The following is a 16017-nucleotide window of genomic DNA, read 5'->3' as shown; positions in this document are numbered from 1 at the left end:
AGCTCTTTGTGGACGCCGATCCCAGGTTTCCTCAAGTCGTTGCAGACCAGGTTGTGTGCGAAAAGGCCAAAAGCATAAGGGCAGTATATCAGCGTAAACCAGACCGATTTGACTCGGCATGCGTGTTGGACAGGGTGCTGTGAGGGAGTCAAAATGTCTTCCAAGCAATCAACCAAAACAAATGTTATTTTGAAAAATCTTTACCAGAGTTGCAACCATTTTTTCACTTATTGTCACCAGAAACATTTGGCTGTAACTTCATACAGAGATTCAAAAGCTTCCAATTCATAGGATACAACATAGAGACATTTATTTCTTGTTTCAACACCCAAACCATGTGGCTCTCCCTCCCATCAGCCCCAGAAAGCAGCATTGTTCGTTAATAACGTAAAAAATGGAAAACAAAAAAAAGAAAAAAAAAAATGTCTGATTAGCTCCTGTGTTGTCCCTTAGCCCTCCGTCCTTTCTTTGTCCTTGTGTCCATTCATCTGACCATCCACCCAACTGAAAAATAATGCACAGGTGAGTATGTGTGTGTGTGTGTGTGTGTGTGTCCGCATACGTGTGAAAATATCATTTGTAACAAAACAAAGGAAGAAAAAAAAAAACTGGGTTGGTTTGGAACACTGACCAAAGGGGAGTTCAACATCTGCCCTCCCAAATCTGACCGACTGCGGAAGAAGTCACTCTTCTGGTTTTCCTGCTTCTACCTCTTCCCCTCGCCGCAACCCTAACACTCACAGGCACAGCCCTGGAGTTTGAGTGTTTCTGTGTGGTAAACCCCCAGGGCCGTACTGTAATTCTTGGCGGGGTAGAGAGGTTTTTTCAAAAGGCGAGGGGAGTGGGGAGAAGTCGGCGCGGAGGCTCCTTCCCCGTCGGCCGTGATGGATCCTGTGCAGGCTCACAGAATCCGGCTCATGGCTCGCGGACGCACGGTGGGACGTTAATGAAGTTCTTCCGCTAGAACTGAGCCAGAACCGAGACGTGACAGAGTTTATACAAAACAGGGAGAAGAAAAAAAAAGAAAAGAAAAATAGTTACATCATTCCTGTGTTCTTCAATTTTGTACTTGGTCACTTTTTGAATTCCATATATTTATATCCATATATATTTATATATATATTTATATACTCTTTTTACAATTAAAAACACCATGAATTTGACAGACTATTTGGTTTCTTTTTGTCTAAGTAGAAGTGTTTCTCTTGTTTTGTAAATAAATGCATGTAAATATTTTTTTCTCTTTTTCCGTACTGTCAGTGGGTGTAAAGGCGGCCCCTCGAGAAGTGTCTGCATGTTTGTATCCATACAGAATGCATATCATCAGCACATTTTCAGAATTTCCATGATATTACTTTTTTTTTTTTTTTCAAATTCGGCATTTCCATTCACGTCCCACAGATGCAGAAAACCACAGTCCGTCAAACACTATCAAACCGAAAGCAAGTGTTCTAAATCGCGTCCTTTCATTGGCCGGTTTGGCCCAGGTCTCTGTGTGCTAGGCTGGGGCTGAGTAACTGGGTCTGCGTTGGTCCATGAGAGCCCAGCACCCCAGCACTTCCTCCGTTAAGGTTCAGGAAGCAAACAGTTTCTCTGGCCTCTACCAGCGCAGCCGTCGATCCGCCGCTGCTGATCCCGCCCTCCTCCTGCTTCCTGTGAGCCAACGCCAGCGCCCTGAGCTGCTCCTGCGCCTCCTCCAGCAGCAGCGCCACCTCGTCCTGCTGCTGGCCCAGGGCCGACGAGCAGGAAGAAGGCGGCAAATCGACGCGCGTTGCCCTCTCTCTCCTCTCGCCCTTGCAGGGCGTGGCTCCGCAGGTGACGGACTTGGCTGTGGTTGCCGGGGTGACACTGGTTTGCATACAGGACACCTCGTTGTCAGGGTGACACTGGACGGAGGGGATGATCGGGATAGAGCAGGAGCGAAACGGAGGAGGCGGGGAGTGGCTGTGACAGCGGCCGGGCCTCCGCAGGCTCCGGGTGGCGGGGTTCGGATCGCTGTGCCCCGATGGAGGGCACAGGCCGGAACATTCCTCCGTGCGACCCCCCCAAGGTGATGGTGACGTTGTCTCCATGGAAACAGGAGTTTGCATATGAAGGAGGGCGTCCTGTCTGGGGTCGTCGCATTGGTTCTCTCCCTGCGTTTGGCAGCTAGAGGTGATGGGAAACGGAACAAAGACAGACGAGACAGAGACAAATAGACAAGGAAGGGAGCAAATATTATTCAGCTGGAGAAAAACTTCTACACTTAATCGAGAGGAGAAGTCTTTGTGTCTTTGAGTGTGATTTCAACTCCATCGCCTTTTCAAACTCCCACGCTGAAACCCTGGCAGTATACACACAGGGACAGCGCTCCGCCCTTTGCCATCTCACAGAGGCTAACCAAGGATGCTGAGAGGGAAGAGGATGAGTCTGACATCTTTCTTTCATCTCTTTATATCTGAGTCTGTGCACACACAAAAAAAAAAACTCCAAAAAGCTCAGCTCTTTTATATAAGTGAAGAGGTAACAGAGAGTTCACTTTTTCATATTATTGATTTAATTACTTTAAGCTTGTTGAAAATAAAAAGTGTTGTTTTAAAGTTTAAGGTGTTCAGCTTCAGTCAGGGATGACTGAGGTTACCGGACATCACTTGCGCTTATTTCTATCGATGTTTTTTCTCTTTCAGTGGTTCCAGTTTGAGGTCGAGACCGTTTGCTTTGTTTGAAAAACCTTGTTGAGTCACTCTTGCTCAGAGATTGTGTAACAGCTCCTATTCAAGTTATGATAGGCAGCTCTTTTCAGTATTTTCAGTAAGTTTTTTATCTGCGCCCTCAGTCATACCTTGGCCTGCAGCTTGCTCATCTACTCCCTCCCTCCTCAGATGTTTTTCCTCGTCATGTACTTGCGTATCTGACCTGTGTTGCCCCACCTGTCCTGGCAGATGTTTTTGGCATGTTCACATGTTGTTGCTGCTTCTCAAACCGAGTTACCAGCCCATTCCCACTTGTGTGTCCTGCCTATTTAGTCTGTCTGTGGCTGTTGGTCTCGGCTTGTTTGTTAGCCATCCTCCTGGTCAACCAAACCGAAACCCAAAAATTAAATGTTTTTTTGTATCTGTTGCTTGTCCACCGTTAATGACTACAATTATATGCCACAAGAAACCAGATTACAAGGAGAAATCGTTTTAAAGAAGGAAACTGGAAAATTAGTCGGTTTGTTTTTATTTTTTTTAACCCTGACCATAAATGAAACCAACAGTTTTACATTACAGTGGGAATACTGTATGTCGGATTTTTACAACGCAGTGAGATATTTGTTTGTTTTTTTTACAATTGTTTCCGTGCATTTTTTGGTTTAATTAGATGGCTGACAGTGCAGAGATGACAAGAGACGAGGGGCTAGAGAGAGACGGGGAACGACACGCAACAAAGGTCCCAAGCCGAACATGAAATGGAGACGTTGCGGCTCCTTGGCTCCTTAAACCAGGGCACCTCGACACTTCGCTAACGAAAGGGCAAACTTAACATTAGGCAACAAAAACACTTGGTTGTGGTCGGGAAACGATCGCTGTTACTGTTTATAAGAGGCTGAACCTTAATTGCAAGTCTGGGACAGAACACAAACTCTGATTTCCTGGATGAAAGTGCCCAGTATAAATACAGTTCCTAGGCTCTCGGGCTGATGTGTAACGTACATGGCTAAGAAATGTTGTTTCTCAAGCAGAAATGTATCTAACGAAACCAGGTTGCTCTTGTTTACATGAAATCGGGAACCTGGTTACATCAGAGAATTGCAATGCGCTGAATGCTTCTCTAACCACCCTCACCCTTGTCTCCTCGTGTGTCTCAACTCCCGCACAGGGTGCTTATTCTGGAGCTGTCCAGAGTTTTCCCCTGAAATTCGCACCCGTGGCAGGTACTGATTTGCTTCACCCGTTAAGCTTAGCGTGTAAACCTACTGGTTCTAGGTCCTTTTTGCTGAATCTCGGACACGCCAGCACTGAGCTTCTCTGCCCATTCTGGCCATAGCCTCTAGACTTTTATGTTGACTGTAGCTGAGATATATATAAATACAGTATATAAAGCCTTTGAAGTGGGCTCTCTGCATGTGGGTCCCTGTGAAGCAACATCACAACCAAGTCTCTGTTCTTTATTTAGGTCTTGACCTAACTTCCTTGAGCCCAGACGTAATCGTTTTGTCCCTCTAAGACTGGCCTTGCCGTCAGCGTTATCTCTGTCTAAATCCGGTTGCATTCTAGAGCCGAGCCTAATTATCTTTGTGTAATAGTTCATAATCCTCTGCAAAGGCTAGCTTTTTCTGCCGTGTCAAAATTCAACTTCGAGTCCCCCTTCCTTGTAATACCCTCATCACACACGTCTGCTGTACGCTCTCTATCAAGGTGTGCAAAAACAGGGGTGGGTGGAGAAGGCGCTTTTTTTTCGGACTCAAAGGAAATCACGTCTCCGTTTTATCGCTGCAGTATTTCTCCGAGACATGAAAACCTCTCAGAAAGGCACAGTGGAGATTTAGCGGGCACACAGAGAGGATCCCGCGAGCGATAAGAGAGGATGATGCGAGGGTGCTAATTCCCGAGATAACATTCACAGACAAATCTCTCTTTTGATGTGTTGAAACACAATCAGATTGCAAGAAATCTATGAAGCAGAGTTCAAATATAGACCCTGGAGCAAGGAGGGAGCGGCTAGAGGGGTATTACAGAGAGATTGTGTGCAAGTGAGGTGAGATAAATGACTGGGCTTTTATCTTTTACAGGCGCTCATTACATGTACAAGTGTTGAGTCACTTTCATTAATCCATTCCCCTACAGATAATTTCTTAATATATATCATCTGTTTGCTGCTGAAGGAAAATATGCGATGTGATGCAGTGACCTTGTAACAGTGGCAAATGTTCCAGAGACGCAGCACAGGGGCATCTATACATGTACAGTATGTAGGTGTGCACGCCTACACGCAGACACATGCAGAAGCTGTGTTTGTCTAACTGAAGGCTGTGTACACAATAACGTATATCGGAGAAGAAACTTAGAGAGGGAGGGAGAAACTGGCACGTTTCTAAAACGATACTGCAAAAAGTGGACGAAAAAAAAACAACCCCAAATACGCGTGCAGTCTCTCCGTCAGCCATTCTGGAGACAGCTTCATCCTAAAAGAGTCGTAACAACACAGGACATTCTGTCTCCCTGTCAGCCATTTTGTTGAGATAACGCTAGGCTCCTCTAAGAGGCATGCAATAGAACGGGCAACCTTTCTTTAAAGCCTTTTCCAACTGTCATATGCTATCTGCACACTCCTCTATCACATCCTTTTACTTCCCTGCTGCTTCCCTGTTTTTTTTTCTTCTCTTGCTAGATTTTTGAACAATGCTCGCTTTGTGTCAGAATGGATTCAAACTCTATTCCTGTGTCTGTCTCTGCATCTTTTTTCCTCAGTCTCTTTGCGGTCATGGTCAGATGTCTCCACGGCAACCCAGAGTACCATACTAAGGGAGGGGGATGCCTGTCCATCTGCCGTTATGTGAAATCTCACAGTAGACAGTGACTGGGTGCGAGGGTGAGTAGAGTAAGCGCCTGGCTGTGTGTGTAGGTCATGAGTGTTTGGTCTGAACGTGTGTGAGGGAGTGCCTGAATTTGTGACCGATGAATGAGCATATGTATGAATAAGTGAGCGTGACCTCCTGCCTTTTTTGACCAGTAATTCCCAATCTAAGAAAAAAACAAACAAGGTTAAGCAGGGCAGCGTTTGGGCAGACTTAAGGACACCTGAGTGTGACATCTGGGCCAACCAGAGGACACTTGAGGGGCACTTTGGCTGTTGCTTGGATGCGACCACGTGACGCATGGGCTGGCCAGAGCCAACCATAGGTCGCTTAAGCTGAACGGAGGGCACCTGGGGCGAGCAAAGAAGACTGGAGTCAACCGGAGGGGCACTTGGTTGAGCAGACATCACACTGCTTGACCAGAGGACACACGGACCACCCAGAAGATGCTTGGGCAAACCAGAACGCATTTTACCCAACCAGAGGATGCTTGGGCTGGCCAAAGGAGCCTCGGGTGGACCAGGAAACAGTTCGGTTAAACCAACGACACCAGGGCAGGTCACTTGAGGGGCACTTGGGCCACCCAGAGGGAACTTACTCTGACCAGATGGTCATTTGGGGATGGACTTTGGGTGACCACAGGGCACTGGGGCCGATGAGAAGAGCACCTGTGCTGAAGAAGGGCGGATTTGGGCAGCTCAAGTGTCAAAAATGGAGCATGAAATATCATGCTTAAATAGAGATTCAAACAATAGGGAACTAAAGCGCTCAGAGCACAAATGGAAGGGGCGCACCCCCCTCCAATACCCCTCCTGGCGCCACGCACTGAATCTACTGTATGTATGCTGTTGTGCGCGCTTGTACGCCTGCTACGTGTGTGGGAGTGTGCTTCTGTCCACCAGTGTCTATCGCCTCTTCCTATTTCTATTAGCATGCATGTAGGTCATGTGGAGCTTTATCCTGAGCTGGAACCGCTGGGATCTGAACGCCTGGAGTGAGGCTTGCCAGTCCAGGTGGGTAAAGCACAGACTCATGACCCATCAAAAAATGGGTCAAAGCACAGCGCCTTTCACTATGAATACAAATCTTGCTAATCGTTGTCACTGATCATTTGCATTTCCCCTGGCTGCTGCACATCCAATTTTGCCTGAGAAGTGTAGCCCCGCTGTGTTACGTTTTGAGTGCTGGGATCCAATTGTTGGTCCGCCTCCTAAGCTTTCACATTAAAAAGCTAAGAGTCAGAATTTAACGCAGACGTGACATGACGCTGGAGTGAAGGATGCGGACGAGCAGCCTGTGTCGTGTCCTTAAAAGCACAAGCACCAGGCGAAGTGTTTCCTTTGAACTCCTGCCACTGCACCGCAGACCACAACATAACGTGACCTTGTTTTTATCTTCGCTCAGCAGATTGGAAAACAAAGGGATGAGGGGGAGTAAAGGAGGTTAAAAAAAAAAGAAAAAGAAATGCTGTCTATTTTTTATTGAAAAAAAAAAATCACAGAACTGGCTTTGAAATATCCACTCACGAAATGAAATCCAAATCTTCGTCCATGGCAGTCCTGTATTTCTCAGTAAGTGGCTTTCATTGAAATGACCTGACACGGAGGATAAAGCTCCGAAATAAAGCCGAGACAAAAAGAAAAAGAGAAGGAGGCGGGATAAAACCTTTAAATGCTCCGGATCTTTAAGGTGTAGGGACACTTAGAACAGCCTTTGTCTGGCTGCATAGTAAGAGCCTGTAAATGCAGGAAGCGTCAGTGGTCTGCGTCACACATAATACTGATATATATCAACCTATACACACATTCAAAGATCAGATATGAGTGATTTTTTTTTGATCAACATTTTATGGATGACTTGGTCTCTTTGAATGAAATGAAAGAACAGAAATGTCTTGCCCTGATACTTTTCCGAACAGTAAATATGTCAAATGAAATATGAGAAAATACACTGAGCGGGAATAAGCATTTGAGATGCCTCTCATGACTCGGTAACAGCGATTTAAAGGGGGTGTCAGATTTCAGTATCGCACTTCGTACCAACAACACAGCACTTATACGATCTAGCTGTCTAACATTTGTCAGTCATTTGAAGATCAAAAAATGTATCGTAGTCAACTGTGATCTGGGCCCCGGGTAAACCCTCCTCACCGTCTTTGTGCTTCAGCTTCCTTCTCAGCCGAGTCTACTTCTTGAAGGTGTTGGTAGGCGGGGCCTGAGTACTTGGATCCGCCAATCGGATTTAGCCGTCCCTTGGGTAGGGGCGGGGTCCTGCGCGGAGCCGACCAATGGCCTGCCCGGGTTCTCTGATCTGGGCTGTGGGACAGGGACCCGTTTCTAGAAAGGTCAAAAAAAGGTTCAGGAGTTATTGTTAAATATATCATCTCATAGATTATGCTGCCATACATGCAGGTAGCGCAACGTTAGCTGGTGCAAGCAGTAGAAGTCTTCACAGGTCCCTTTAAATACGTATAAGTATTCATTAAGTACGCAAGACCCAACCTTGGACTTGAGTTAGGCATTAGCCCCGTTGTATTGCTGGGGGGGTGTCTCAGGTTTGTGTGTCAGTATGTGTAATGGTAAAGTGGATCCGGGTCGAGTCGGTTATCAGCTGTAATTACATGTCGCATCATCATCATCTGAGGAAGCAGACGTGTTTGGTGAAGCCGGACAGACGGTGTGCATTGATTGTCATTGCTCATTTTTTTGAGCAGTGCTGCCTGTCAGTTGGGGGTGCATCACGGCTGTCCTCTGGCTGTCTTCGGATTAAGTCTCTCTCTTTTTAGAATGAATCTGTCCACTACCAAGGGTCAATTTTGGAGCGGGTCCCGAATTTTGGATCTGTGAAAATCTCTAATAAAGCATAAGATCTGAAGCGATGTCTGTATGAGTATATGGCCTCAGTCGAGAGACTTTGTCCACCTGAACTTTCATAAAAACTGACCAGCAAATTAACTGCCAGAGAGCAGGTACTAGAGTTTGGGGCACACATAGACTGTCATTAACAACAAGTCTGGTTAGTTATAGATCTTTTAAGAAAAAGTGGCTTGTGATTTGCGGCTCTTCCATAAATTGTATTAGAGTAATTAAAAAGCTTGGTGTTTATGTGCGTGTCCTCTTTGCTTACATTCACTCTCTCAAAAGAGGTTTTGGAGCCAGAAGATGTGTAAGTACATTTTGACTTACTTTACTGAAGTAGCTTCTCGCTGCTATTATATTTTGATGTCAAACCCCACTTAGTGTTCTGGCTCTGAGCCCTCATTCATATTTAACCCTGCTGTTTTGAAGGATAGATTTGCCTCTAAAAATGGGCTCCTCAGCCATAACAACTGGGAGCTCTGCTTATAGTCAGACGCGTAATAGTGTTGGCAGAGTTTTATATAAAGGCTTTTAAACGAGATATTTCTGAAACACAGAATTTGCCTCGGCCTGTTTCTTTCCGGCTATTTTGGACCATGGTATCCCAACATGCTCCGCTATCCTGACAATAGTGCCTGAGTCTACGCATAAGCTGATGTGATTGCAAACAAATAAGCCCCGATTGCCCAATAAGGATGTCATTTGTGGTGAGAGCAACAGACTTCCAGCCAAGTAATTCTGGGATTAATTCAGCTCTTCACGGAGAGAGAACAAAATAAAGCGAAAGGGAGGAGGAAAGGCCTTGCAGGAGTTTAGCCAAAAGGTTAGAGAAGTGGACAATATGGATGGAAGGTTGTCTGATCGGATTTCGGGTTTTTCTGGGAAAATCTCCTCTCAAATACTTCCTGGATCCCCTTGAAAAAAAAGGCGATTAGCCCCCAGCTGCGATTTGCTCATCAGTAAGAAGTAGAAAACCAGGCTCTCAGGTGAGAATGCCTGTAACTGATCGGTGATGAAAGAGAACGAAGTCAAAAAAAGCCTTATTCTGTGCATTTTGCTCGTTTCCTCCCGGGTCAACGGAAGGTTATAAAAGGTTTTGTTTCACGTCACGTCCAAAATCACTCTGTAGTTTCACTCTTTCTCACGCAACATGTGGGGCTGAGGTTGATATATGTTAGTCGCCGAATATATCACTGAAAAAGTGGAAAATTCCTATAAACTGTAAAACACAGAATACCAATCGACGGTCTGGCGCGCAAACCCCTTCCTGCAGGAGCTCCCTTCTCTTCGGTTCAGCTCTGTGAAAGTGTTTGCTAGTGTGTACTGTAACAGAAAATCCAGCCTTGGCAAAGACGGGAATTCTAACTCACTGTGTGTGTCACTCGTGTGCGTGCGTGTGTGTGTGTGTGCCGCTCCTGATGAACATGCCAGAGCCCAGCCAGCTCTAACACGCCACTGAGCAGTGTGAGAAAAAGCTCCCTGGGATTTACATGTCTGCGCTGGCTCATAAATCCCTGCAACTGTGGTTCCCATTTTATCTCTGTCCTATCTCTTCTGTGTTCATGACTGTTATAGATATGCTTATCAACATGTTTATAGCTTTAATTATAATTACTATCCTTCTTCCGTAAATCAGCAATTAGCTTTGGCTGCACCGTAATGCGGATAATTCAATTTCCTACTTCACTGCATCCCTACTAATTATAGGAAAGGACACAGAATTGTGCTTATTGTTTGTCTAATCTATGTTACTTCTGTTTCCTGCGGTAAACGGAAGGGGGCCGCGGCATCGCTGGTGTGACATCCCACCTGTATGTGTCCCCGTGTGCCATTAAATGTCATACCTGTGAGGTTTTGCCGTGCCTCTGGAGCTGTTGGACGCTGTGGCGGCGATGCTGCAGTGCGCACAGCCGGACTCGCCAACGTTTCCCTGGCGAGACTTGGAGGACCGTTTGCAGTACTGCAGAAAACAAACAAGGACAACGGGAAAATTGCAAGTTTTGTTGCCGTCAAGTGGAATGAAGTTACGGGGAATCCTAAATTACTACCAGTGATGTTAAGGATGTGTTTTAAATCGTGCGATGTAAGTGTTCCCAGAACACAACTTCTCCTCTGTCTTAAGCGGGGTATAAGTGAGATCTCTCAGATCTCTTCTGGTAACCTCCCCGCGCTCTGTATCACACGCTGAGAGCCCCGGGGCGGGGAATTGCCCACTGCCTTGAATCTGGGAACTGATTGTCAAGAGTGTGAGTGGAGTCACGCTACATCCGTCTCTGTCTTTTTCTCAACCTTCCTCAGCATCGTTCCTGCCTTTTCGGGGGATTGAGGTAAACTGCGCTTTGTGGAGAGCAGAGGGAGGCCGCTGGTAACGTGAAAAGAAAAAAAAATCAAGGGCACAAAGGCCGCCGGTTGTGCCGCAAAACTCGTAGTCACAGCGAAGGGGGGGCAACGTCACGGATGCCGATGATAGCTGAATATGTGGCAGCTGGGCGAGAGAAAAGCCTACCAGGAAAGACTGCTGCAATGTGGATGCACAGTATGTCATAGGTAAAAGGCAACAATTATACACAGTGTGTTTATATTTCAATTTACGTCACTCTTGCGTGCCATAAAACTAAACTAGATATCCCACTATACTGTGAGTAATAGCTGTCTAACTGTGCGGCTGATTGAGCAAAGCATCCATTAATAATGTGAATTTAGAGGGGGTAACTATCAGCCACTCACAACGCAGCCCTCTAACTCAGTGGACCCCACCATGGGGGTGTGAGCGACCGAGAGGTGTCGAAAGATAAAATCAGGGGATCGTGAGATTATTAATGGGACACGAGCAAATCAAAGCCGTATTTCTTCTCTGATCTTTTTTTTTTTTTGGAAAGAAATTGTGGATAATTAGGCCCTTTCAGGTTCCGTGCAGGTTCTCAAATGAATCAGTTTGAGAAGAGACAGTCAACTAACAAGCTAACAGGGTCACACTGATTAAGCACAGATCCTGTAAAAAAAAAAAAAAAAATTTTCCACTGGTAAAATGATGAGATCCCAGCCAAGAGCAACACAGAAAATTAACATCATCTCCTTAATTCAGGGGAAACAGTCATGGCTAACATTTCACATCACAATCCGCTGCTGATGCCATATATTTCAGAGCCTTAAATTATTTAGAATATTTTAAATTGACTTTGTTGCAACATCATTTGCATATCAACCCCGCTCCGTGTCCTATCTTTTCTTTAAGTTGCCTATGCATCAAATAAGACAGAAATGCCATGAAATTAATAATTAATAAGCCCTTTTCAAGCCCGGATTCATCACAGTGGGAAAGTTGATTAGTAAATCTATGTAATTAAGCTCTCAGTGCCTCTTTGTACCGCGGGATATCAAGAAATATTAGGATAAAATGGAGAAATGAAATACTGTACACACAGAGACAGAGAATGAAGTTTCACGAAAACAGCCTAAACATGTGTAATGTAGACGTCCTCCACGAGCAATGGCGTGTCACTCTGCCAGGACAGTCTTTGTAAAGCTTATCATGTAAAGTTTTGTCTCTGGACTAGAGAAGATGTTTGGTCAACCGGGCGATCTCTTTTTGACGCTGCAGCTCGTGGTGTTGAACTGCACTGTGCAGTTTTCCTGATGTTTTGCTTATGTAATCACTCCGGCTCTGAAGTTGTGGACAGGCGTGTCTTTTTTTGGAGGTCAAACTGAGCAAGTAACCTTGGTGGTTTATCTCGTCTTTCGTTTCCTTCAGAAAAATACTGCTGTATATATATTTCTCTTTATTGCTTTCTGTCCATTTCGAATCTCTCTCATCCACACTGATCCCTCCTTTGTCCCCCCTCTCCTTCCCTCTCTCCCCCTGTGCAGCAAGCATGACAGGATGTCTAAATCAGCACTACCTCGCTGGCACGCAGACCCCAGGTTTCTCTCTTTCAACTCCCCGTCGCCTGGAGAGACAAATACGCAATGAAACAAAGCAGTTCTTTGATTCTTCACTTCACAATGCGGTTGATAAGGCAGAGTCGCTCAGTGACACAGCACGGAGATCTGCCGTGAGCTCCTCAAAAGAACACAGGACGACACAAGGAAGCGTTTTAGGATCCCAAACCTTAAAGGCCTTAAAAGTGTGACGGGAGTGGTTCTGGTTGGATTTTCCTTCTACTACGGAAACCTGTCTGTGCTTTGCCTCTATCTGGCAGCGACAGTCTTCTCTCATCAGCATTATCTGAGCATCGTCCAGACAGTAACTTACAGGCTTCGGTAACATGAAGTAAGAGAGACCGGTGTTTGTGCAGTTTCTTGCTCTGGAGTACTAGGACTTCTCCTTAGGCAAAGTTTTTGGCTTGATGTCTGAAGAAGAAGGCTGCCACTGATGCAATCTCTTAACAGGACTCTCTCCAGGCCACCGGCCTCATTAGCGTCACGCACGCAGCCGTGGTTATGTGACCATTCAGACACTGGAGGCTGATGTGTTCTCATAAAAACCCTGATTTACTTTCTTTCACGAATTGAATTTCTACTGTATATACGTTCTTTTCTCTCTCTTTTTCCACATGCTTTGTATATGTAATACTGGAAAAAGATGTATGTTTTGTTCTATTCCCATTTTCATAAAACTGTGGGAATTAAATGGACTGGCTCAAAATATTAAGGAACATGAGGCGTTTGATGTTTTTAATGGCTTTGGTTAATAATTTGACAGTAAATGATTGGTTACCTTGGTCTAATTAGCATTAAATGAGTAGTAAGTGGACTAATATTTAGAGCTTCAACAGACGTTAACGCTACCAAAGTGCTGACAGGAGGTTTCAAATGTAAATATACATAACTACATATAATACAACTTTATTACCACTGAAAATCCTGAAAAGCTCTTTCAATTGCTGTATATTTAGAATTGATATAATGTAATGATTTATAATGATTAATTGATTAATTAAGACAAATAAGAAAAGACAATAATAATTCTTTTCTTTTCTTATTCTGGAAATCAGACGAAACCTCTATGGAAATTATAATACCTCATTGTGTGACTAAAAAAACTAGCACGACAATGTCACACCAAAAGGACACTCCAATGATTTTACACATTCAGAGCAGTTCACTCCTCACACAGTTGAATAATGTCTTCTGTGGCTTTGGCTCTGGCTCTCCTAGGTTTGAAAAATAATTCCGTCACTGGCGCAATCTCGACTTGGACTTCAGACCCAAAATGTTTAAACGGAAAGCCCGAATTACAAACTGGGAATGTCGGGTCGGAAAGAAATAGGCATTGAGGTGGTATTGAAGGTCTAATGAAAGATGCCTCTGACTTGCATTTTGGAAAATGTAGGATCCAGTGTTCGAGGAGCTTGGTCCAGTCAGGATATTTCGGGGTTCTTGACCGTTCTTTTCAGAAGCCGTTTCTTGTGAGTCCTCTTTATGTAATGCGATACTAATTTTTTATTTTTTTCATTTTTTTATCTAACACAATTCCATAAGATAAAAAGAATAAAAACATACAGTATTAATGTATTGCGGTTAAATCCAGCACCGCCGTGTTGCGTCTGTGCTTTGGTTGCCAAAATTTCTCTCATCTTTTCCGCTCTCTGGTGATCTGACACCGTGCACATCCAAGCTGCTAAGTGATACAGAAGCTTCCAGTGAGCAGTTGTTCTTTTTCTCTCAGCCTGTGATGAAACAGAAGATTTTAAGTTTTAACGGTGGGACGTTACGTTCGGGACCTAAGAGAGTCAGCCACAATTACTCAAAGGGAGAAGGATCTGTTAACTGTGCTTTTCGTTAATTAATTGTTGAGAAGCAAGGGATGGCGGTCTAATTGCCCCTGCTAGTTGTAACTGAAGGAGTGTCCGAGTTCACCGACTCAACAATGCTTTGCCTTTACAGTTACAGACAGAAAAAGGTCTTGTGTTTAACTTATATACTGTTATACACTGATAAAGAGCCCTGCCTACCAGCTCAACGAGGGAAAAGTGCCTCCAATCTGTTATCGCTGACACCGTGCGGCTCAGCGTCCATTTTGTTTCCGTTTGAAAATAGATTTAGGCTTTAGAAAGACCACTTGAGGAAAAAACCGGAAACTGTGTGGATGTGTCATACAGCAATACTGACTGTTTATAGAGATCATCAATAAAAATGTAATGTTTTCTTGCACAGCTGCAGGCAAAGAAAACTCGGCTCTTTAGCTCCATAGACATGCGCAGAAAGAGCGGGCAAAAGTAATCATCGCTTTGACACTGACTTCATGCCAAGTCCGGACATTTGCGGGGCAAAGGGGGAATGTAATGGTGTATATTAATGGATATGTATGTGTGTGTGTGTGTGTCCGTGTACTGTGATGGATGTTTAATCTCTGAGATAGAGACTAGCATACATCGTGTGCCTCTGGCACTAAGGTTTTTTAACACTGACAGACGATCCGGAGGGAACCAGGAGATGATTTTCATGATTTGTACAGAGACGTTGGCATCAATAACAGCGATACACCATTATAAACACACACACACACACACACACACACACACACACACACACACACACACACACACACACACACACACACACACACACACACACTGTGGTCTCAGATCTAAGATAAGCATAGGAGGCACATAATCCCGTTCATGATGGAGTACGATAGAGCAGTTTTAATTATGCAGCAATGACGGACAGACACTGTGGAACACCTGCAGAATTCATGATAGGGTGGTAAAACCTGACTGATAGAGAAAGAGTGGCCCACTCAGAGCCACTCTTTAGCTCGCTGCATAATCAAACACTTGCAACGAATGGCCCTGCGGTGCTAATCAGACCGGCTCCTTTTCTACAACTTGCCTCCGCTGGAAAGTTCTGCTGCTTTTATTATATGAGGTGTTCCTCTACAAGGACACGTGCGTAAATGCAATAAGAAAGTAAAAATCCTAATTGCAGTCCGATTTAATTATAGTGACAAAATTTAAGAAAGACTGAGAGAGATTCAGCATAACGGCCTGCTGTATATGACACATTTGTGTGCGTGCCTGCTCCTAAACACCACTGACCCTGTGTTTGCTGTTCTGTGTTCAGAAACTTTGGTAATTGACTGCCCGCAGACAGAAATCAATGGAATTCTGGCTGCTTAGGCAAAAAAAAACAAAAAAACAAAACAAAAAAACAACAACAAAAAAAAACCAAATACAATTCATTTGCATGTAAATTCCCCGAAGGCTCTTGTGGAAATTAAATAAATAAAATAAGATCTAAAAGCAACATTTTTACACTAAATATTAAACGTGTTTTCCTAAACAATACAATCTGTAGAGTCAGTAAACAATAATGAGTAATTCATGAGACAGTGCTAATAGAGCAATTAGCAAAATAAGAGCCAAAGGACTACTTTAAAATGGTCTCCTATTATGTGATTCTATTGTGCTCCACCTGATTGTATTTTATTTACATTCTATTGTAGTCTACAACTCTATTCTTGGCAGAGTAGATAATCATCAATATGCAAAATAACAAAAACAATAACAGGACAGGAGCTGATGGTACCAACACATCTCTTGAATGCGTGAGCTTGCCAACAGACAGCTAGCTAGCTAAGAGCTAGCTATTCGACCGCAGCTGTGGGCTCGATTTCGA

At 44.4% G+C, this 16017-nt stretch overlaps 1 protein-coding gene across 1 annotated transcript in view; it reads right to left on the bottom strand.

Moving 5' to 3' along the window:
• Positions 1–860: 860 nt before the first annotated feature.
• The window catches only part of LOC120796097 (pro-neuregulin-3, membrane-bound isoform), a 334227-nt gene continuing 319070 nt past the window's right edge, over positions 861–16017 (bottom strand). Inside the window, exons 7-9 of the mRNA XM_040138459.1 lie at positions 10242–10357; positions 7690–7875; positions 861–2148 (exon numbers count right to left, since the gene is read on the bottom strand). Of these exons, the coding sequence (XP_039994393.1) occupies positions 1467–2148; positions 7690–7875; positions 10242–10357 (984 nt within the window). The 3' untranslated portion in view covers positions 861–1466. The remainder of the gene's footprint in view (positions 2149–7689; positions 7876–10241; positions 10358–16017) is intronic.

This window comes from Xiphias gladius, chromosome 11 (assembly GCF_016859285.1).
Source record: "Xiphias gladius isolate SHS-SW01 ecotype Sanya breed wild chromosome 11, ASM1685928v1, whole genome shotgun sequence".
Lineage (NCBI taxonomy): Eukaryota > Metazoa > Chordata > Actinopteri > Istiophoriformes > Xiphiidae > Xiphias > Xiphias gladius.
The sequence above is the reverse complement of the archived record's forward strand: the minus strand, read 5'-3'. Positions and strand labels throughout refer to the sequence as shown.